The sequence below is a fragment of the Hetaerina americana genome, unplaced genomic scaffold, assembly GCF_022747635.1.
Source record: "Hetaerina americana unplaced genomic scaffold, ioHetAmer1.1.p SCAF_10, whole genome shotgun sequence".
Lineage (NCBI taxonomy): Eukaryota > Metazoa > Arthropoda > Insecta > Odonata > Calopterygidae > Hetaerina > Hetaerina americana.
The window spans coordinates 71398701-71422089 of record NW_027286070.1 but is presented as its reverse complement, the minus strand read 5'-3'; the positions used below and the strand labels follow the sequence as shown (position 1 = coordinate 71422089).

The following is a 23389-nucleotide window of genomic DNA, read 5'->3' as shown; positions in this document are numbered from 1 at the left end:
GAGGAGCACGACCGCGCATCAGCCCCGCGTATCGTCGCTCCAAGACGGGCGCGGACATTATGCGAGAGACAAACTCGACAAAACAGAGAAATAAAAAAGCTCCGGAGAAGAAAAAAGAAGTAATAGGGACGCCGCGAGTGCGCCCGGCGGACACGAAGGCGATGAAACGGACGCGTGAGGTGCGGCCTCGTGAAACAAATGACGCTCGGCATTCCGCGCCGGGAATGACAAGCGAGGACCGATCGGCGCCCGGGCGCAAACGACCGCGTCATCGGGAATTATCGCGGTGCTCGGAGTAGGGGGAGAGATCCGAAGGGATACGGGCGAATCTCCCCCACACCCACGATCCCTCTTTTTATAACGAAGCAATTCGCAACCCACGTGAAGAGGCATCGGGTTCCCGTTGTCTGTCCACTGCAGCTACGAGCCGTATCGCCCCGCCTCGAGGGAGAGGGGGACCTCCCACCGCGGCCATTCGTATTACGTGACGGACGTCGCGGCTCGCTTTATAAGACCGCCGGGCCACCCACGAGAGCGCGTCGGAAGGCGCGATAGGAACGTGGGGGGAGGGGGGTGGAAAGGGGGCGGCGATATCGCACCCTCCGAACGCGGCCACCTACTCGCACCTACGAAGCGAAGAGACATTCTGCGAGTAGAATAGTCGATAGAGTGGAAATTCTCTCGGAACTTTTGGTTTTCTTCAGGCAGACGACCACCTGAGGATTGACAACCACGTTAGGTTTCGACGCGTGCTGTCCAACCTAAGGAACACGGCCCCGGGTTGACAAGGAATTTGCAAAATCATTTTAATCGTGGCATTGAGCCGGACCGAATGATTACATAATGATTTTGGCCGGTTTAAATGCGATTCGTCTTTATTTTATTCAATGGTCAACATTATACTACGAGGGCGATTCGAAAAGTAACGTCTCCTATTTTCTTTTCACGAAAAATCAAATTTATTCTCAACTTTACTTTTTGCATCATTGTAAGCACCTTTTTAATACTGGCGTCGTACCTTTCTCCCGCCGCGTCGCGAAGCCAACTGACGACTGCTTCTCCGATATAAATTCATCGCCATTTAGTGGAAGTGTATGGACATCAAAAACGTGCGGAAGTGGTGCAGGGAGTTTTTTGATGGCCGGGAAAACGTCCACGATGAGCAGCGGTCGGGGCGGCCGAGTTTGCCGGAATCAACGGTGGCTCCAATTGACGAGATGGTGCTCAATAACCGGAGAATAACCCTTCATGAGATAAAGGAAGGCCTTAATGGAGACAGTGGCTACTTCTCCGTGCAGAATATTGTATCGGAGGTCCTCGGCTACAACAAGGTGTCTCACCAAATGAGTGTGTTTGCATCATGACAATACACGTCCACATGTGTCACATCAAACGACCACCCTACTCAATGTATTCGGCTGGGATATCATCGACCACCCTCCTTACTGCCCGGACGTTTCCCACCAGCGACTACCACTTGTTTCCCGCTCTCAAAAAACACCTTGGAGAACAGAAATTCAAGTCAGACGAGGAAGTGCAAGAAGCAGTCGTCAGTTGGCTTCGTGACGCGGCGGGAGAAAGGTACGACGCCGGTATTAAAAGCTGCTTACAAGGTTGCAAAAAGTGATTGATCGTCAAGGCGACTATGTGGAAAAATAGCTAAATGCTCAACCTTTCCTACGATGCACACAAAGTTGAATATAAATTTGATTTTTCATGAAAAGAAAATAGGAGACCTTACTTTTCGACTCGCTCTCGTAATTCTCGATTCGAGGATTATCAGACCGATTCATCACTAAAAACGTATTCCCGGCCGAATGTCACTTGATTTCACTGAAATACTTCTTTCTCTGCAGAGCCCCCACTCTGCACTCATAGAACCTGCCCGGGAGCAATGAGGCACTACACGGAAACCCTAGTTGATAGGAGTGTTTCACCGAGAGGAATAGAACAATGGACGACTAGACAATGAATCCTGGAACTTAGAATACGCAGTACTCGAGACGAATAATAAATTACTTTCTTGGAGAAGGAAATGTGAATATTCGGAAACGTACTTGGGAGTGAGCGAGATAAGCCTACGAAAAATTGAGGAAGAGAAGAGAAATAGTAATGGACAAGAGCACAGAATTCGTCAGATCCGTCATACGTATAAATAAATGAAGAGATTCCCGCAGGAAGAAGATCAGGATCTTAACAAATTAATTATCTCCGATGTTAGATTAGGAATCTGCTCAGAGAAAAAGAAGTTAACACCTAACAGAGAACCACGTATTGCCACAGGAAAAGAGGGGAGTGGGGAAAATAAATATGCCAGTTATAAACCAATTATAGAACTAATATCAATATTTTTTAAATTTACGATGTACCTATGAGCACTTACGACACAATTATGGTCTAAGTATCGCCCGTAGTCGAACTCTCGTAAATATAACCTCACTTTCCTAACGGCGCACACTTTAAAATTAATTATTTTTTTCCTGCTAAGTTTTCTCCTCTAAGATGAGGTGTTTTCATTTATTCACGATAGGCCAAGATTTAACAATGCGAATAAATGTGAAACCAGTTGTCTTTTATTCATAAAGTTTCCTAATCCGATCATCGTTCGCAAGAAAAATCCACATCTCGTATTTTATTGGCATAGCCATAAGGAGTGGAAAATCCACCAATCCACGAAAAACTATCCAATATGATTAAACGCCATGTGATTTAAATCGAAATGACACAGGAGTAAAAAATACAATTAGAGAGCCGAATAATGCTGGGCTGGTTTCTCTAGGGTATCGGGATGGTGCGGCGGCTAACGTACTGGCTTCCAACCGTGAGGGCCCGGGTTCGTATCCTGAAGACAACAAACATTTTTCAGTAGTATCTCGATCCCTACTTGAGGTGGTTTGTGGGGAGCACTTTGAGTGAGTCCGACGTCCGTCGAATGGGAATTTAAACTGCGGACCCCTTGGCGCCTCTCGTTGTTTGGAGTAGGCTAATGCCGACGCCGGGTTTCTCTCCACCCTTCCTCTTTTCCCATCCATTCCCAAATTGACCTTAAGCGTCGGTCGCCTCCCCTTAAAAGCCCGCTTCGCAAAGGATTGGATTGGATAGAATTATCAACAAAAGATAGTAGGAACGACGGAAAGGAAGATTATGTAACTCATCTTTTATATAAAATTAACGAAATTGCGTCGGAGGTTTAAAAATAAGGTACCCCAAAAAAATTGAAACAATATATAGCCCGGTTCTTATCGAACGGGCCAAATAGTTATTATTACTAATTATTATCTATTATTCACTAGAGTGGTTTCGATCACAGTCAAAACGTCTTCAGTTTCTGTCACGGATTGAGCGTCGGACATAAAATCGGAAAGTAGGGACGAACTCAAAAAACTGTCCCCGTCGCGATTCGCACTTGACCCGAGGATTCTTCCGAGTGGGAAGGGGGACGTTGAGTGATATCTCTTCTCCGGGGGGAGGGAGGATCGAAGCAAGCGAAACAGCCCCCACCCGCGTGCGGCCCCTCGCCTCCCGTAGCCAAAAGGGGCACCTGAATGAACGATTGGCGCAGGTGGGGAACGTCCCGTTTTTAAATGCCCTTTGAAAACTCGCACTTTCGTCGGTTTACGAGCGATCAGAGGATTGAAAAAAATTTCCGTTAAAAAAATAAAAACTCAGGCACGACTGGACCGTCCGGGTCGGTCGTTACGGAGTCCATCGGCGGACGCACCGTTTGAGGAGGGGGGAGGGAGGATGCAGGGGACGGAACCGAACGAAAGCTCATTAAAGGATCTCGGACCGCTCTTACGCAAATGATACTCCGCTGCTGAGGAATATCGCCATCCGGGATGAATTCGGAGAGGGCGCCGACCCGGCTCCTCGATCTCCTGGCGCCCTCACCCTCCCTCTCCTCTCTCCCGCGAGTGGGAAATTGCATCCGCGATATAAACGAGCTACAAAACGATATTCAAAGTTCCTCGAATCGGGATGACTATTGCCGCGCAACGATTCGCATAATATCTCGACCGTTACGCCGAGAAAAATCACACGTGTTCGGATTCGCAAATGCAAATTCTCTGCCGAATAAGTAATGCCGTACTATTCGACTAGCCAATCGATTCGAAATGGCCAAACACACATGGATAACAGTTCATAACGCATTGCGGCCACTGCAAAAAAAATAGGTACGTATTTTATTTCCAAATGACCGCTCTTCGCTAATGAGGAATATTTTTATTCCTCCGAAAGCGGAGCGTAATTACCGTTATCGAGGGAAGCAAGCGTAAGATAAATCAGGAATACCTAGGGGGAAGGGAGTAATATTGAAGGGGAGCGATTCGCCCCTTGTCAAACCTGAGCAGGTGGATGGAGATAATCGAACGGCGGTGGCTCAGTTTACTACGGCGATTGAATTCAGTTAACGCCGCAGCACTCGGGGAAAGCATTCGTGGCTTTTGAATAATTTCGTTAGAGCGAGGCACATTAAAAGGGCGCAGCTCGAGAGGGAACACCGACATGATTAGTGGGTCAATCGTTCCGCCATGAGCAAGTACTCCCCGATGAGAAATGTATGATGAAATGGGACGTTCTCGTAGTCGTAGGCAGAGCCGAAACCAAATAATTTTTCGAATAAATCTTGATTCCCCATTTATGTCATTTTGAGATTCTGTCTGAGAGATGTATGAAGATAATGAAAATAGTAATTTAGTGTCTGATTTGGTTCGGGTCGGGTGATTACGGTCGCGAGCGTTAACATTTGAACGGCTTGTACACCAGTCAAAGTAGACCTACCGTTGTGCCACGGGAAAGGTGCTTCATACCCAAGAAAGAAAATTGCTTTGGAGAAAACAGTCGCGTGCTAGCATTAACGAAGTCATATTCAAAATTCAAGCTGTGAAAAAATAGCTGTAATCCACGTAAAAACTACATTTACGTCTTCCTCTGCAATTCACCGTGGAGGCGTTAGGCAAGGGTTGTTAGATCACCATTCCATTAGAGTAATTATCGATTTGTGTCGAAAATTATGTTTCCTAACGTTGTGGTCTGGAATTGCGCAAGGCATAATTAATTCCTAATATATGGAATTGTTCTTCCGCAATCGATTTCCCACCACTTCTCACAGCGGTAGCAACTGTGTCATGCGCACTGTGACTGTTCCCAGTCCGTGTCAAGGTTAAGTGAGGCAGTTTTGTATTTTTCCAAAAGTTGAACTCAAAGTTGATATTCGTTCTTCCAATGCCTTCCAAGCAGGAGGCCTCCAAAATACAATGCGACGCTTTCTGTTTTCCCACCACGAATTCAATCAATGTCATCGAGGGAAAACGAAATCCCTGGAGCGTGCTTCAAGAGATGATACTACATGAAATCATTGAAGGCCGTCACCAATAAAACGTTAACTTCATGCAGCAGGGAACCGTACATGATTTCACACCAACCTAATTAAAATAAATTGTCTAGCAATGGAATATAACACGCAGGCATCATCAGCGAACAAAAGAGGCAGCCCACGCTGCCATAGAGGCGCGCTCCAACGGACATAGTGGGACTGTGTACTCACTTGACGATGAAATCGAACTCCGAGAAGGCAAGGAGGGATATCCCGAGGAGAGTGGTGATGGCTCCATGGGCGACCGGCGCCAGGACGCCCTCCAGGGCCAGCTGTGCTCTCCTATCTTTCCCCCCCACGCTCGTCACAAATCCCTGGAAACAAAAATGGTCACAAAGGGTGGTCAAACGCATTTTCATTAGCCAGCGAAACCTCGGCTTACATTGTCCGATTTCGGGTCGTTTCGGACAGTCACTCCTTCATTATATGAAGCCCGGGGATCATAATAAATTTTTTTGAAAACGTATCGGATCTTGCACTGAGTTACTACTTCTCTAAGTAACATAACCTTGCCATAAAATACTCCACTACAAACAATACATGTATTACATCCACTATTTACATTTGAGGGCAATATCAACTAGGTTCACTTCGCCGGTTTTTTTTAATTATACACGGCAAGGATTATTAGGCATAAATGGAGGACTAAGTCCAACCTCCAGTATACGTATCTATACCCTCTCCTTCCATGCGAGTTCAACAGAGGTCCTTTTGGCGTTCGTGTGCACTTTACATTAATTCTGATTTGTTGTAGAAGCGGCGTAATTAAAGTTCTGGAGTCACAATACCACGGCTTAAATTATAATTATGCCTCGTATAGTTTCTATTAAAAAGAATAACATGCCTTGGCGACGATGAGAACTGATTATCATTCCAACATGTGAATGTGATATCTACGTATAATTCCAAGAAACTGTGCCGTACAACAATTTGTGATTTTTTATGTAGATCAATCGCCACTTTATCCACTGCTTAATTTAATATTGCAATAGTACTGCTATTCGAGAAAACACGAAAGCGTTCATACAACACCATCGAGTAACAGTACAATAATTTTCGATGAATTCCAAATGTCACGCTTGATTTTTCGTCACCAAAGGTAAAAAAATTCTTTTTTTGACTTTTTAATCAGGCCCCCATTTGCTGAGATCCATAAGATATGAACCCCTCTCTTACGTTAACGAAATCGACATCAACTCCCTTCCTTTCCCACCCCCAAAAGCCTTGTGATTTCTGAGCAAGAAGGCCACTCACCAGCGACACCTGAAGGAATATCCTTGCGGAGAGTCCGACGCCGATGACCAGGAGGACGGCCGGGATGGCGCTGAGCCGGACCCCCAGGGTGGCCGCCACCCCCATCATCTGGATGAGGGTGGCGGCCGACGCGGACGCCACAAGCAGTGCCCCCCACGCGTCCAGCAGCAGTAGAGCGGCGGCGGCCCACGCAGCAGCGATGGCGGCCCCGAGCGCCGCCGCCAGCGCCCCGCGGAGCCCCAGGTACTGCTGCCAGAAGAGGAACGGTATGCCCGCGGGGAAGTTGGGCAGGCCCCTCGCCTCGAAGCGAGCGCACAGCTCCCGGACGCTGCGAAGGAGCTCCGTGAGCCGAGTCGTGGACGGATCCGCACCCCCGAAGTTCCAGAAGCTCCCCTCGCCGCCCCCCGCGTCGCCCCCGCCATCCTCCATCATGGCCGCATCGCCCCGGCCGTCCGCCACGCTCACGTAGAACGGCATCTGGGCGTAGACGAGCGGCGCGGACTTGGGGATCTTGAGTTCGTAGTCGGATGGGGAGTGGAGCCAGTGTCGGGGCTCAGGGCGCAGGTTGGCCTGCGACGAGCCGTAGGCCAGGGCGTCGTTGGAAGCCCAGGCGCTGAGGTAGTTGTAGAAGGCCTTGGGGTTGATGATGCCGTCCGAGTCGACCAGGCGGCCCGTCGTCACGAGGGAGCGGTCCACGGGGTTGTCCACGCGGCCCGTCTGCACGAGCAGCTTGTACGCGAGGATGCCTTCGTCGGAGGCGTTGCTGAACCACCGGTCTTTCGCTATCCTGCCGTCGGCCCAGTCGCGGTCGAAAGAACTTTGGATACCTGGGAACGGAAGTTGGATTCGTTAGGAACGTGCGAACGCGAATTACTTGCGACGAGGCAGTTAAAGAGGGCTCAGGTTTCACTTTGAATCTCGCTATTGGTGTACAAGAGTATATCCTCGCGAATACAACGAATCACGAGGTGGTAGTACAACTTCATCGGCCAGGTGTTGCTGTGCTACAGCGATACCAGAGCCAACCTCAGTAACTATATCGTGAAATAAATGCTCTTTTAAGATAAAATGGGACAGAATGATAACTTGGGTTTTAAGAACGAATCATGCCGTACAGAGAAACCACGGAAGCGTTCAATTAACTTAAACGTGAAATTACAGTTTCCTCTGAAAAATAAATGGGACATAATGAGGAATTTGGGTTTACAATGAGGTTCAAGAAGCAATCATGCTTCGACTCCATATCCTTTGGAAAATGCATTGGACGAACAGGGGTATACGCCAGACCGTCGGGTACACACACACTCACCGAGAAGCCATTCCCTGAACATGGACAGCCAGAATTGGGACAGTCCTCCGTCATCGTTTCGAACTATGTAAGGTACGCGCACGTAGGCATCGTGGTATTCATATAGCAGTCGCTGATTGGTGGGATACTCGAAATCTCCTCTGGTGACAGCATACATGCCATAGAAGCCGAAGTTGGACGCCTGGAAGAAAGAGCGTTGGTTCAATTCTTGGGACGAAATGCGAAATCTTGGATTTGGAGGGCAGCGCCGGAAATTTTAGCAAAGAGAAAATATGCCAGAGCGAATAGAATAATTTGCGGAGAACGGAATTCACCTGAGCTTTCAGGAATGCATGTTCTGCAGTTCCGACTGGAACCAGCTCCGTAAGAGCCAACCCGTCTCCCAGACGTGTTTGGGCCGCCCATGCACCAGCGGCGACGGCCAACGCGAGAACCACCATCACCGACACCTGTGAACGGGAATGAAGGGGGAGAAATAAATCATGCGCATGGCAGCCATAATAATAATAGTTGACATCTGCAGAGCATCATCCAAAAAAAGAAAACGGTAAATCTATCAGATTCGACTCGATCCAACGGAGTTGCCTAGCAACTTCGATCCTAATCATCATTTTCATGAAATGATATTTTACAGTCGCTACTTCACGGTTCAATTTTTTCTACTTAATGAACGACTTAATAACGCATTATTTTGATGATTTTTTTTAAATTTGACGTTTCTATGAAGTAATACAGTCGCATTGATATTGTTATTAGTACAAAATTATGCATTTATCTGAAATTCTATGCAAATTATCTCTGTAAACACAACGCAGAACTTTACTCCATCCTTCGTGAGAAGCCTGACTACTGAATCAATTACTCATCGCAACTATTATTTTGACCGCACAAGAATAGCTTAAAAATTAGAATTTTATCATGAGGCTAGCATGAATCCCTTATTGACTGATTACGGTAAAATTTATGGGCTTTTTTCATAGTAAATAGAAATACATTGAGCATTTTAAATTTATATGTTAATAATGCAACAGGTGTGGCGCCATTATGCTATGCAAGGGCATCTAGTTTACTCTCATCCCCATGCATTGAATCCACCAAAAAATTAATGGCATTGTAAAATACATTAAAGCACTTGGAAATAATACGTTCCAATTTTCCAATCACACCCAATTACATCCCACTTCCTAGAAAAAGCCAATTCAAACACCTCCTGTAACATCTTCCAAGGCGATGAATGTAATTTTGAGATCCATTACTCGAAGAAGAAAGTGTACTCTACCTGTTTTTTAGATCACATTATTGTGACAGTGAATATTTTCGGAATTACACTGGCTGCGTACATCATAGTGCATAATTCCACGAAATCCTTATATTAAAATCAAAGAAATATATTAAATAAAATTCTCTTTCCTAAAGTGTCAAGGTTTTAGAGCATTTTTTGTTAGATTTAGATATTTTTTTATAATTCGGGGATTTAATATAAAAAAATGTCATTAAGAGGCCTCTATCGAAAGATTAAAAAAAAAGACTGATGTTATATGTTAATGGCCAACACAACCCTCAGTCAGAACACCAGAGAGATGAAGATGCGGTAAGTGACAATTAATATAGTATGGGGAAGATGTCATGTCGGAAGAAAGAGGGAAGGAACTTTAACTGATACGAAGCTTCAACATCCAACAATTCGCAGTAGCAACAACCATAAATGTACACAATTATAACCTGGCATTACCGTCTGCTTTTAGCGAAATTCGACATGCATGAACCAACGTCAGCCCTAGAGAACTTTGAGAAAAAATTGAAACGTCGGCAGTCGGGCAAGGTGCATTGTCTTGGCCAAATATAACAATAATTACCGAATAAATGAACCATATATTAAATACACCAAATCCTCAAGAATCAAAATCGAAGGAAGTGAGCCGTCTTGCTTGCTTCACTCAGTCCACCAGGGATTCAATAGAAAAAGGGTTTCTAGGGAAGTGGGGCAGAGTGACATTGAACATACCTTGGCGGAGGGCTTCATGAGGGAGGGTGCGTAGTGATTGGCGGCAATCTGCGAGAGCGAGCAGCCGGCGATGGCCGAGAGGGTGCACCGGGGACAGCAGTGAAGGGAGTTGGCGCCGGATGGCCCGTGGAGGGTGCCAGCACTCTCCGACCTCCAGAAGGGGCCCCGGAGGCCCCGCCTCCGTCGCCCGAACTCTCCCTCCGTCGCGTCGTCCCCCGCGGTGCCAGCCTCGAGGTCTCCCCCACGACCGCTTCCCTTTGCCCTCGTCAGCAGGTCCCGCGTGGACGACGATGAGGGCAGCGACTCGATCGAGCCCGTCTGACTCGGACCCTTAGGAGAAAAAAGGATTCCGCGTGAAACAACGTGAGGGAATGGGGAAAGCAACGCCGAGACGGAGATGCAGCAACTCTCGGAGATGAGAGAGGACGACGAATTCCTCGTAAACTTATTTACCCAAGGTGCTCTTGGACGACGTTTAAAAATTACTGGCTAATATGGACGAAAGCCAAATATTTCCATGTTCAAAAGATGTCCTATGTATTCAAGTACTAAGTACTTTAATTTACATTCGTACATCGACTTATTTTTAAATTTATTATCAATTCTCTCCCAATTGCTTACGAAAACATTAAAACTTTTTTCCAATAAAAATGTAGAACCTTGGTTAACATTCTTACGCTCAGTTTTGGTCACATCTGCAAAGTTGTACCATGTAACTGAATGAAGTTATGTAACCGTATTTATATTACCAATTATGAATAATTGATTTTCTCGTTAATCATATTTTTTGTGTTGATGGTAGCTTTTGATGATAGGTAGCATTACCTTCGACGCTCTTTAGAGGGCATAAGAATCTGCTACCTTAAACTTTGATATGTATTAATATGAGCAACGCATACGTATCTCTCAACCCATTGTAAGCCAGGGCCGGTTCGAGCCTTACGATCCGATACCAAGGTATTATATTTTCTTACAACTCAATTCTTACAATTAAACAGAGAAACCGACAATATTTAGCGACGGAGGAGATTGTGAAAGTGAGATTTGAATATACATATTGAAATACTACAAGTATGGATAGCTGAGGGTAAGGGGAGGATGGAATTGTCATTCTGGATGTAAATGGTAATGAAAATTAAATTTTCTTCTTCTGAATGTGGGCACCATTGGATTTTTCAGGGCCTTAGCCGACGGTTTATCACCGGAATTTGCATCTGGGGTCCTCCAGAAATAATTTTAACTGTCTAGGGACGATCTCAACATTTTCGAGAGTTTAAGAGGGAGGGGAAAGAGATGAAAATATTTTTCTCATTATCTTTGCTCCTTTGGAAACATTTAAAAATAATTAAAAGTGAAAATGGTCGAGTACATCCAACCACACAAATATTTTCAATATAAGATTGTGAATTTCGTTCCGTGAATTCCCTTTCAAAATACCCAATCTCTCGATTTTCTCGCTGAAAGACGATTTTCGATATTTTAGGAGCATTGTTTTTTCTAGAACAACAACAATTAATAAATAGAAAAAAAATTAAATTATGCCACCAGATTTCAAGAACACCAAGAAATGATCCTTTATTACTGATTTATTAAATTAGATCATTTCAGGGACACAACCTACAATCGGTTGACTTGGAGTATTCCAAAATGTATGCGCCGTCCATAAAATACGTAACCTTGTTTTTTCTTTCATTCCATTCGACAATATTCCCAAAAAATGGCGCCTCCACTATCACAAGAGGCCAATCAACAGTGAGGACCGCTACCCCCACCCCTGTTTACACCCCAGTTACTGTTTAAGTCTATACTGGCCTCAACGAAACGTCAAAAAAATCTCAATATAGGTTACGTTCGCTTTCGGGCCACAGAGTAACATCATCATCGCCTGATGATATTACCTTGAAATGAAATCTGGTCGCGTAGGTAAATAACATATTTTTATGTGAAAACTTCAAGAAATATTTTACATCCTAGGAATCATGAAAGGAGCCGGTAATAATTTCTTTAAGGCGCTCGATTTTTGACGCCCGAGACTCGCAAAAGACAAGTTAAAAGAAACAAGATAAGCAGGAAGGGGGGGGGGGGAGAAAGCACTCCTGGTCTCTTCTGGCAACCTGTACAATTGAGCTGCCAGTTACATTTCTTTGGAGACAGCAATAACATCAATAAGGTCAGTTAACGGGACGCCGGTGATTATTGAGTCGGTGGCGGCACAGGTTGGTAATTGTTAAGTTCATGCCTCTCGGAGGGCGAAGACCCAGAGGGGAACAGAACTCCGCCAACTCCCCCGAGTCATTTGCTGACGACGCATAATGACAGATGGGGAACACGGGAACAAATGCCAGGGGGATGAACAACCTAAGGGGGAAAGGGCGCCCGGAGTGACACCTACCTGAGCGATCCCGGCGGGGTACTCCGTCTCCGGCGCCAGCACCGTCACCGTCTGCAACCTGTCCGGGGGCAGGGCCCGCGTGATGCTCATCACCTGGCGCTTGGGCGTCGGGGAGGGCTGGTGGTGGGGTCTCGCGGGGTCTATCGTGGGCGCGGGGGGCGGCAAGGGCACCACGCGGCACTGCGGCACCGCCGACATCGGGGTCACGCTCTGCGTGGGCTTTGGTCTCTCCCTGCCGCACGGGCAGGGGTCGTGGGGGTGCGTGGGCGGAGTGAAACACCACCACGAGGAGGAGGGGGGCGACGGGGGGTGGGAGGCGCGTGGCGGAGGCACGGCGCCGTGGTGGTGCAGGACGGGAGTGCGGTGGTAGGGGTGCGAGTAGCCGCCCGGGGAAGGGATGAAGCAGCACAGGATGTCGGCGCGGCCCGACCTCCGGCGCCGGAGGTCGAGGCTGACGATGGCCGGGAACACGAGGAGCGTCGCCGCCAGGTTGAAGAGCACGAGGATGGCGGCCTGCGGTGGGGGAGGGAGGAGAAGAGAAGGCGGCGATTAACACACACAAACACAATCGCAAAACCCACATGGGTCCACATGGGAGACCAGGAGATACGGGCGGGTATGGCACCAGCCTTTATGTAAAAATATTCACTAATGCATACATAAGTAATAGTGGTAGTTTATAAGGTGGGGGGCGACCGACAACTGAGATTATTCCCAAAATGAAGGGATAGGTGACTTGGTACAACTCAAGTGATGGGGGAGGAATGGGAGGAGAGAGAAGGCCGGCGTATAACATTAAGAATACTCTATCAAAGAAAGACGACAAAGGGTCACACAATGTAACGTCCTATCCGTTGGACGGCGAGCCCCACTTGTCCCACATAGCACCCCAAATAGAGATCTGGATTCCCTTGGAAAATTCTACCACCACCGGTATTCGAACCCGGGTGGAAAGCCACTAGAAAACATATCACCTCGAAATCCACCTTCGTATGTATATATAAATATATGCACATATTTATACATACTATATATAAAGTTAGCACTAGAGAAAAAAAACAGAAACACACAAAAAAGAAAAGAAACTCACACGTTTTCGAATTATCGGGGGTACAAACCACCTTTCTCAGTGAAGAGAAGGAGGGAACTGAGGAAAAGGTTATAACATGAGGGGCTGGAGACGCTAGATGGGAGGGTAAGGGGGGGGGGGAAGTTTGGCGAGCGGAAGAGTCAGGAGGGAAATTTTTAGAAGTGTGGGAATAATATGGAAGGTGTTGGGAGCGGAGGGGGGATGAAAATGTGTGAAGATTGGGGTTATTAATGTTTAATATTAATACTTGGGTAAATCCAGGAATCAAGGAACCAGATAAACGCCTACATGCCTCTATTGTTTTGAGTTTGAGTGGAGGGTCAGAGGGTGGGAGGGATGCTAAAACAGATACACTATAGCATTTATCAAAGGGATTGTGGTGTTCGGAGGCGTGTTTTGGGATTGGGAGCATTCCCATGAGGGAAAAAGTCTTGCCTGAGGCCTGGCGCACCATAAAACACGCGTTTATCTGGCTCCTGGATTCCTGGAATTACCCAGGTATTAATATCAGACATTAACTACCCCATTTAACTTCATTCAGGACACAATAGAAAAACGATAAAACACATTCCCAGAGATATTTATTTGATTACCTGAAGCGAGAATACTCTCAAGGCGGGAATTGGGATGATCGCAGCGGCAAAAAACGCACAGGTGGTGCTGAGTGACGTCAGCAGGATACTTACACCCGTCCTTTTTAACACGGTGCCAGTCTGAACCTGGAATGGAGCAAAGAAACGATTAGCGGATGCCGTGGCATGCGCTGGTGTCATTTTCCAACACATAAATTGAAGCAAAAACCATTCCCGACTAAATGGAGCTGACAATATTGAAGCATATCCTCAAGGAAATCCTACTGAAGAGCAGACTAACTAACTGTGCAGTGATATCGCATAAACGGTGTGCGATTAGCCTCTGCGATATTCCCTAGCCAAAACCGATCATTCGACTTAACAAAAATATTGAGTCAATGAGAACGCACAGTATCAGCGATATTACTATCGACATATTCGCATTATAACGAGCACATACACGATGCATCACGATCGAGATCCATTGCGCGGCGGAATCTGCGATGCCAAACTATGCAACGCGAAATCAATACGTGACACATGCCACCCCGATACTTAAACTTGAACATCGCGACATGATGTACAGAAGCGGAGGGGAGCAGGGTTTGTGAAATGCTGGAAAGATAAACTCAACAGCGCAGGTGACTAGAATATTAGAGGACATCTACATCTACATAATACCCCGCAAGCCGCCGCAAGGGCGTGTGGCGGGGGGTGTTAGGTCACCAACCGTAAAAAGGAAAAATACCACATGCAAAAAAACAACACGGAAAATTACACCCACAGCCTATGTATTTATAGAATCCCTCAAGGGGAGGAGATAAAATTACAGATCAAATCTTTCGCATACATCGAAAGCATTATTAGCGATGATGTTTAAAATACGTTATTAGCTCAGACGAACTACGACAGGAGAGATCGTGTCAGTAAAAGTAGAGAGATCAACTGTAGAACAGACAGATTTAAGATATCATTTTCCCGCGGATGACGAGGAATCGGAATGGTTGCAAGCGACAGTAGAGGAATATTTTTTTCAATTTTAAGTAGCCTATTTTAAGAAGCGTGATATGTTGTAATTATTTTAACTAGAGCTTAATTTATTGTTCTCGCCATTACTATAAGGTCGTTAAAGATGCGAAGAGAAGTAATTTACACTTGTATATCAACGTGCATGTAGCGCTAGCTGACATCACCTCCATTAATTGAAATATTTCACGTTTTTATTTAAAATTAACAATAGTGAGAAACTGAACGTAGATGACATATGCCTGTAGTGAATTCACTCCGACGCACACCCCAGGGGTGGTCGCTAGCAGAGCATCGCGTGCAAGCATGTCGAAGTTAGTTATGCGAGTTCCTTTTTAGGGTGACGCGGCGTAGTTCCATGCGCCACGTGTTCGACGCAAGTTGATTGTTGAGAAGGCGACCGCTTGTGTGGGGTGTCGGGGGGTGTCGGGGGACGTGCATGGCTTACCTCGGGGGAAAGATCACTTCTGCCGGCCAGTTGGTCCCCGTATGCGTGAGTGATGAGGAAAACGTCATCGACTCCTAAACCCAGAGCAAGGAAAGGAACAATCTGGAAAGAGGAAAAATAAATGAGACCCAAGGTCGCTCACATTAACCATTCTCCGAGCCACATAATGTCGACGTGTATAACAAGTGAGATGGGGAAGGGAGGAGTGTGGTCTCCTAACAGCCAGAAAGATCGGCATTACCCATGGCTCGAAGAATGTATATTACAGTTATACATACGTACATATATATGTATGATAAAAACATATATATAGTATGATATCCCCCTGCCACACGCCCTTGCGGCGGCTTGCGGGGTATTATGTAGATGTATGTAGATATATATATATATATATATATATATATATATATATATATATATATATATATGATATATATATATATATTTTATATATATATATATGATATATATATATATATTTTATATATATATATATATATATATATATATATATTTTATATATATATATATATATATATATGATATATATATATTTATATATATATATATATATATAACTTGGACAGAAACAAAAAATATAAGAACACTCACACGGTATTTCTCAATAATGTATATGTATTTTTATACATCTATTTTTAAACTACAAACACAGTAATCAACCCGAAGGTCGTTTCAGTAGGTGATGGTAGAGTTCACCCAGTACTAAGCCCTATACGGCGTGTGAAATTCACACATCAGGGTAGGGGGGTCAGTTCCTTTCCCTGTGCCGGTTATGGTTTCCCAGGAATATCTGGTACCTGAAAAATTATATAGCTTGGGTGGAGCTGCAGGTGCCCAGAAACGCCCGGGAATCGAACCCGGGTCCCTATAGTCAATAGTCCAACGCTCTACCCCATTTACTACCGCAACCCACTATATTATTTTTGTATACATATATATATATATATATATATATATATATATATATATATATATATATATATATATATATATATATATAATAATGGGCTGACACAATATAACACAAATAGAATAGAAAAGCAACATTTAAAAGGACACTCATACGGTATACTTATTGTTCGAGCTTTCGGCCCTCTCAGAGGCCTTTTTCAAGTGAGACTGGGGAGCTATACGTTTTAATACCAACCATCGGTCAGATAGTTCGAAACTCTACTGGAATTTATCCATGGGTTGTAAATTAATGCATAACCGTGCAAATGACATACATCCCTCTGGCTTTAACCGAGACAGGCAGGTGACAAACATGCCAATAGAATGAGTAATCAACAGAACATTTCTGTCATGAATGCATATGCGTTCTCACCATAAATGCAGCATCTCAATGAATCCAAACAATGGAATGAAAGCATGCGAGAAGAAAGTCCATTTGTGAGAAAACAAACGAAGGAGGCCATTGACCGCATTAAGTATGGAGTGAAGAGACTACGTGAACACACACGCCCGTGTCATTTCATACCTGGGTAGTGGCAGCATTGAATGATATGCCGAGCAGGGCACAGAATCCCAGCCCCGCGGCAACTGTAGCGCCCACCAACAGGACTCCGGCTAATCCTACGCCACACTGGGATCGCACGGGATCGTTAAGGCGCAGTAGAGATAAACCCGCATATACCAGCTGAAAGGTGAATACAAGACAAAAGGATTTTAATGGGTTACTCCGCAGCGTAAAACCGCCAAAAGAACATCACATCAAAGTCACCATACTCACCATAGCAACATATCCAATTGCTATTCTCGTGATGCTGACTTCCGAAAAACGACTCAGGATATTGTCAAGAGTGGCTGTAGAGAAGGCTAGGAGGTCATAGGGAGAAGTTGAGTTATCTTTTTGGGACATCAGCCGCTTAACCTCCTGAAATAATGAAATTAAAATGTCTTCGTTAGGGCAGGATATTATTATTATTCCGTCCGTTCACTTTTCCCGGAAATAAATCCTCCTAGGGCATGCAATGAATAGAAAAGTTAGGCGTTTTTCCTAATTGTAATTTTTTTCGTGAATTTTTTTCACCAAGTCCGCGTTCACTTTTGTTATGGGGAATACCTCGACGTCACACGAGTTGAAAAAATATCATGAAATTGGCGTTGATAGTTTTGATGGCTTCGGAGGAGACTTCACGGCGGTGATATCTTTGGCAGAAAATCGAGTTTTAAAATGTTATTTTTTTATCAATTATTGCAAGTATTCACGCGGAAAACACTACGGAAAAATTATAAAATTGACTACATAAGTAAAAAATGGTTTTCCTTATCTCAATTATTGTTTGATTAGAAACAAAATTGTCACGTGAAAGCACAACGGTATATGATAATTCACATACCATCACGTTCGTTTAATAAAAATAATACGTGACTTGGTAATCATAGAGGAAATGGCCGATTCAGATATTAATGCATAAGCAAAATTCTTCTGCTTCTATTGTGCAATTAAAACATCAGAAATTTTATAAACGTTCAAAATATAAATTCAAATCATATCTCTCAGACTCAGATGACCCCTTCCTTATGCCTCACCTCAGAGAAGCGTCGCTGCCAAGTGTCCAGGACTAGAGAAGCCTTCTCCTGGGTCCAATCCACATGATGCACCTTGTAGTCGTCTGTCCAGTAATCATAGAGCTCTCTCTCTCCCATGAGCTGGACCACCGTTTGCAGTGCCTTCGCCCTATCGGGAGGAAAGGAACAACACAACTCAATCACTCGGCTCGATGCTTTCCATTCATTCTCTTTTCTTTTAAACATTCCGCCCAAACAAACCAATGAACGTACACATAGATCGTCACGTGATCGCAACGGAAATCACTCGCTCTTCCACCACTCACCTGACTATATGACCTGTTTTATTTTTGGTTGCCCCTCCCACCAGCAGCTCCTCCGGCCAATGCATGTACTTGGCTGCAAATCCGTAGCACCCACCGGTCAACTCCGCACCGACATTCGGCGGCTGAGGAAGAACCAAGGAGTCAGTTTGAAAATCTGAGACATCTGAGTCACACTCGAGAGAGAGAGAGAGGAGGAATAATGGGTCGGGAGGACTTGAAAAGGGTCACATTGAGAAAAAACAATACATTGCATACAATGCGTCTTTCGAAAATGGAGAGAGCAATTAAATCTTGAAGCAATGCATGTTTGCTGCTCTCCATGGCCTGCTAGTAAAGGGAGTATTGCATACTTACAAAATCAGACCTCGATATGTCGTTTTCAATTACTGATTAATGGGAAGAGCAGATCAATGAATTTCAAAATTATCAATCATAACCATTTATAAGCACAGGTGCTCTCAAGGAGGACCAACAAGGCAATCCAGGGCAGGGGGCATTTGGGGGAAAATACTTAGCTTTAACACGACTAAAAATCGAGAATCATTAAACCTACCGACAATACTTTTGAAATTCTGTGCCCACAAAATAATACATTAAGCAGGGTGCGTGCGGTCTCAGAATTAGAGCGATCGTGTTGAAATTTAACATTACTTTCAACTTTATTCGTTGAGAAAAGGTTATGAAATTAATTGTGATGATATGTGAAAACTGCGACAGTTGCCCTAATCCTTACTTCAGAGGTATTCTAGATCCGCCACCTGTACCAACATGCATTCGTGAACGATGATACAAAATGAATTTCATCAATGGTGAACCAACGATTGACAATAAGAAGAAATATATTAATGCGACCCTCTGGACAAGCAGAGGTGCATGGCAGACGAACGAGAGGTATGAAACAAGCAAAACGGACGCTACTTCATTTGAAGCACATTTCAATAATTATACGTGCAAGAATAATCCCTTCATGCGGAACTGAAAGTCTAGGGAAGGGAACTGTATTTACTAGTTAGGAGGGCACGGGGCACATCAAATTAAAAAGGGCACAGTGGTCAGAAATAATTGAAATAATGGAAAAAAACTCGCAAAGTTCAATTGTATTGAATTCAACTTGAAAATTAAACTTAGACGAACACCAACTTATCAATCGAACGCATGAATCACACTGAGTTCCACAGGTAAATGAATCCCATCGGTACAGAATCCGCTACGTGCACATAGCACGGGACCGGGAAATAAAAAAGGCTTCGGAGTGCCGCCGTGACCCACATGCTGCTGTAAGTTATCCCCACAAGTTAAACAACATCGGTGCACGAAGGGGTCAAATCAACGAACCCCGCATGACCTCTCGGCCTTGGCACTTCCGGCTTAACCCCTCCCGGCACCGTAACGCACGGATTGAAATAAAAACAAGAAACATCTCTCCGAGCTCATAAAACACGGCCAAAGCATGCGAATGGAATTCCAGGGAAGGGGGGTGGGGGGTCGATTCATTTTTCTGGTCGTAATCGGGAGGGAGGGGAGGGAATATGCGTGGAAGGAGAGGGGAGAGTCAGAGGGGTGGGGAGTTTCTTCAGACATTCCCTTCATCCGAACGAACCCTTCTCGCCCCCTCCCCCACCGCCCCAACTCTCCCTCTCTCTCTCTCTCGCCCGTCCATTACCTCAACGGTGCAATTACGTCCCCTTCCCGCCCGCCTCGACTCCGCCCCTTCTCCCGCCGACCCCTTCCAACCCCCCTGACCCACACATCCCCCCCCGGCCTGTCCGCCCAGTACATCTCAATAGGACGAGGGGGCATGATCACCCTTCAGGGCCGAGGAGCGCACCAGAACCTTCCCCATTCGAAAAAAAAAACTAAAAAGAGAGAGGGAAGGGCATCGCTAAAGAAAAACTTCAAGCGCTAATGGAATTTCGAAGGCTTAACGAAGCTATTGAAACAACAAATGCAGATCAAATTGCGGTGAAACCTTGTTTAAACAACAGTTTCATTTTCCTAACGGTGAAAAAATATAATACTTTTTGAGTTCTCTAAAAAAGTCGAATTCGGTTGTTTTACACAAATGTATCTATTTTTTCGTATATTAATCGCTTTTTAACAAAATAGAAGAGCAAATTAAATGGAATGTCCCGCAAGGGACACTACGAGATAAGTAAAACGGACGAATTACGAAGGACGTAAGACAAAAGGGACTAACTAATGGGCGGGTAAGGGAATTAGCACTGAGGAGAGAGGAATGGAGGGCTGCAGTAAAACCAATATTCCGATGGAAATACTGACGATGATGCCATTATTCGCCAGAAGAAAGTGACCTTAGTTTTGATTAAATGACTCTCCTATCTCTGCAAGATTCACAATCGATAATATCAGTTTCAAAAATATACATCTATGATGTACGAGTATGGTAGTTTGAGTGCTTGCATGTGTGTGTGTGGGTAAGGGTTTTTGCATGAATGCAAACCATGTTTAGTTTGTGGATTTTATGAATGCGTGGCTTTTGCATGCGATTTTCTTTTCTTAATCGCGAGTGGTGCCCTAACAACCCCTGCCGCACACCGTTCAGGCGGCTGGAGGGGTATTTAGTAGATATAGATGTAAGCCTAAATAATAAGGATCTCTCTTTCAGCATCACGATAAATTCTTACCTGCTACATCAGAGGTAAGAGAAAAATAATGCAATAACTCAGGAGCCAAAGTAAACGTACAAGTGTAGAACGCAAATGCTACTGAATATTTATCAATTGGAATCATTAAAAACTTCAGAGGAAATTACAGGTAAATTCAAAGTAATATTCCTGCGCGTTTATAAAGTGTACCAGAAAATAGAAAATACCATCATCGGATGTGTTTATGAAGCTTTAGACGGCATCAAATGATTTTTCGGCGAATAAATTCCACCAGATAAGGCTACTCTTTAAATAATACCCCATAACCCATTAACATCGTTTAACTTGGATTAATACCGCACAAAATAACATTTCCGGGTTTGACAAGCTCAGTAATTTTCCCCCATAACCTCTTCGTTACGGTGATATGTATTTCGAGACGATGTTCATGCGATACAACGTTGCCATGGAAATATATTCCCGAACATTGAAAATATACCAAAAATTATGACGAATGATGGGTAGAATGAGAAATACCTTTATCACGTTAATCTTCAATGCGGGAATTTGCCAATAGGCGCACCATTAAAAAACGCAAATTCAATCATACGTACACAAAAACTAATGGAAATTCGACGTTGCGATGTGAAGCATAACATCATCCGCTTAAAATGGCAGCATCGACAATTTTGCGATACTCAAAATTACCTACCACGCACGAAGTTCCGCTTCGACCAGCACCCGACTAGACGCCCCGCGTATCGTATCGTATCGCCCGTGATGATAATGGCCGAGTGGATTAGCCGAGGAGGGTCGGTGGGAGTGGCGGCGCGCGGGAGGGAAGCGGCCCGGGGGCCGGCGGCGGCAGGGGTGGTGGCAGGGAAGGAGATTGGCCGTGGCCGGGAAGTGATAGAATTCTGAATTACTCTATTATGCCCGTGCGAGGGGAGATGGGAGCGGGGTGATGGGCTGGGAATGGGGGGGGGGAGGGGACTCCACCCTCTCGAAGGGGGAGAGGGTGGAGAACCACACCGGGGAATGCGAGTGAGAGGGATGATGGGCGGCGCTTTCATGCCAACGCCACTCTGGAGGTAACGTGACCCGCCTATCAACGGCCCTTCCTTTGACCGACGGGGCCCCCAGACGAAAACGCACTCATCCCCATTACAAACGAGACTGACCCGTATCATTTTCCTTTCCGAGTTTTTCCGAGCCAGCGTTAGATTCCTCAGCCTTGCTACGAAAATCACGGAAATATATATCTTCCCATGCGAATAACTACTGATACCTTAAGGTGGAAAGGGCAGTCCAGTTGGCAGAGCGCTGGCCTACTGACCCGAGGGCCTGGGTTTGATTCCGGCTGACGTCTCAGTCCTTCACCCTTAAATTCAAGCGAGCCCGGTGATACTTCGGCAACCAAGATATTCCCGGGAAACCATACGTGGCACAGGGAAAGGAACTGCCCCTCCCCCAGTTCCCTGATGGGCGAATTTCACATGTCGTTCAACTTAGTATCGTATCAGGTGATTTTTCTAACCTCACCCATCAAAACAACCCTCTGGTGGATTATTGTGTTTTTTCACTGAACATTACATTGAATGGTGACTGCGTTTCGCTACACGCATTATGGAATGTAACTGCAATTTCAAAGAAACGAATCCCAATTTCCGAGAGTGTGAGACGCACAAAAATCCTAACCGCACGCCAATTCGAAGTCCGCGATTTCTAGACCCACCCTTAGCAAGGACCTGAGTCGATTCTGATGGGTCGACTGCCCTTGAACCCTGATGTCAATGTGGCTCCATTGGGATACCAGGGGTGCGCGCACCGTCGGCAGCACCTTGGGAAAATGTCATCTTTCCCCTCCTTGTTTTTTTCAAATTTTGCAAGGCAATGAAGTTACTCCCTCCCACTGGATTATCATTTAATCGCCCAAACCCACAGAAACTGAAAAAGTTAAAGAGAGGTGTTATTTTGCTCTAGTTAGACCTCATTTGGAATATGCCGCAAGTATTTTGGATCCGTGGGAGAAAATTTGGCAAAAAGAATTAGATAATGTCCAGAGAAAATCCGCTAGATTCGTTAAAAATTGTTATGATAAGAACACAAGTGTGACAGGTCTCTTAGGGGATTTAGGCTGGGAACCACTTGAAGTGTGAGAGAAAAAGCGAGGCTTAGACTTTTAGAAAGGTTCAGAACAAACGAGTTTAACTATGACACTGAAAGAATTATAATGGCCCCACACTACTTAGGTAGATCAGACCACAATGATAAACTAAGGGAGATAGATTCCAGGACGGATAGGTACAAATACTCATTCTTTCCCCGAACAATCAGAAATCATAATAGTAAGAAACCGAAGTCACTTTAGAAATATTGAAAACATTGAATTTACAAGTCGGAGCAAAGTTAAACACTGCAAAGCTGTTAGGTATACTTTCAGGTGCATGTG

The 23389-nt window shown here is 45.0% G+C and overlaps 1 protein-coding gene across 1 annotated transcript in view; it reads right to left on the bottom strand.

Annotated features, from left to right (window-relative positions):
- ptc (protein patched) overlaps nucleotides 1-23389 on the bottom strand; it is a 199226-nt gene that overhangs the window by 29928 nt on the left and 145909 nt on the right. Inside the window, exons 8-21 of the mRNA XM_071598999.1 lie at nucleotides 18332-18453; nucleotides 18027-18174; nucleotides 17224-17367; nucleotides 16972-17130; nucleotides 15474-15575; nucleotides 14021-14146; nucleotides 12692-12850; nucleotides 12338-12454; nucleotides 9946-10275; nucleotides 8255-8389; nucleotides 7941-8121; nucleotides 7104-7458; nucleotides 6632-7019; nucleotides 5549-5691 (exon numbers count right to left, since the gene is read on the bottom strand). Coding sequence (XP_071455100.1) covers nucleotides 5549-5691; nucleotides 6632-7019; nucleotides 7104-7458; nucleotides 7941-8121; nucleotides 8255-8389; nucleotides 9946-10275; nucleotides 12338-12454; nucleotides 12692-12850; nucleotides 14021-14146; nucleotides 15474-15575; nucleotides 16972-17130; nucleotides 17224-17367; nucleotides 18027-18174; nucleotides 18332-18453 — 2609 coding nt within the window. The remainder of the gene's footprint in view (nucleotides 1-5548; nucleotides 5692-6631; nucleotides 7020-7103; nucleotides 7459-7940; nucleotides 8122-8254; nucleotides 8390-9945; nucleotides 10276-12337; nucleotides 12455-12691; nucleotides 12851-14020; nucleotides 14147-15473; nucleotides 15576-16971; nucleotides 17131-17223; nucleotides 17368-18026; nucleotides 18175-18331; nucleotides 18454-23389) is intronic.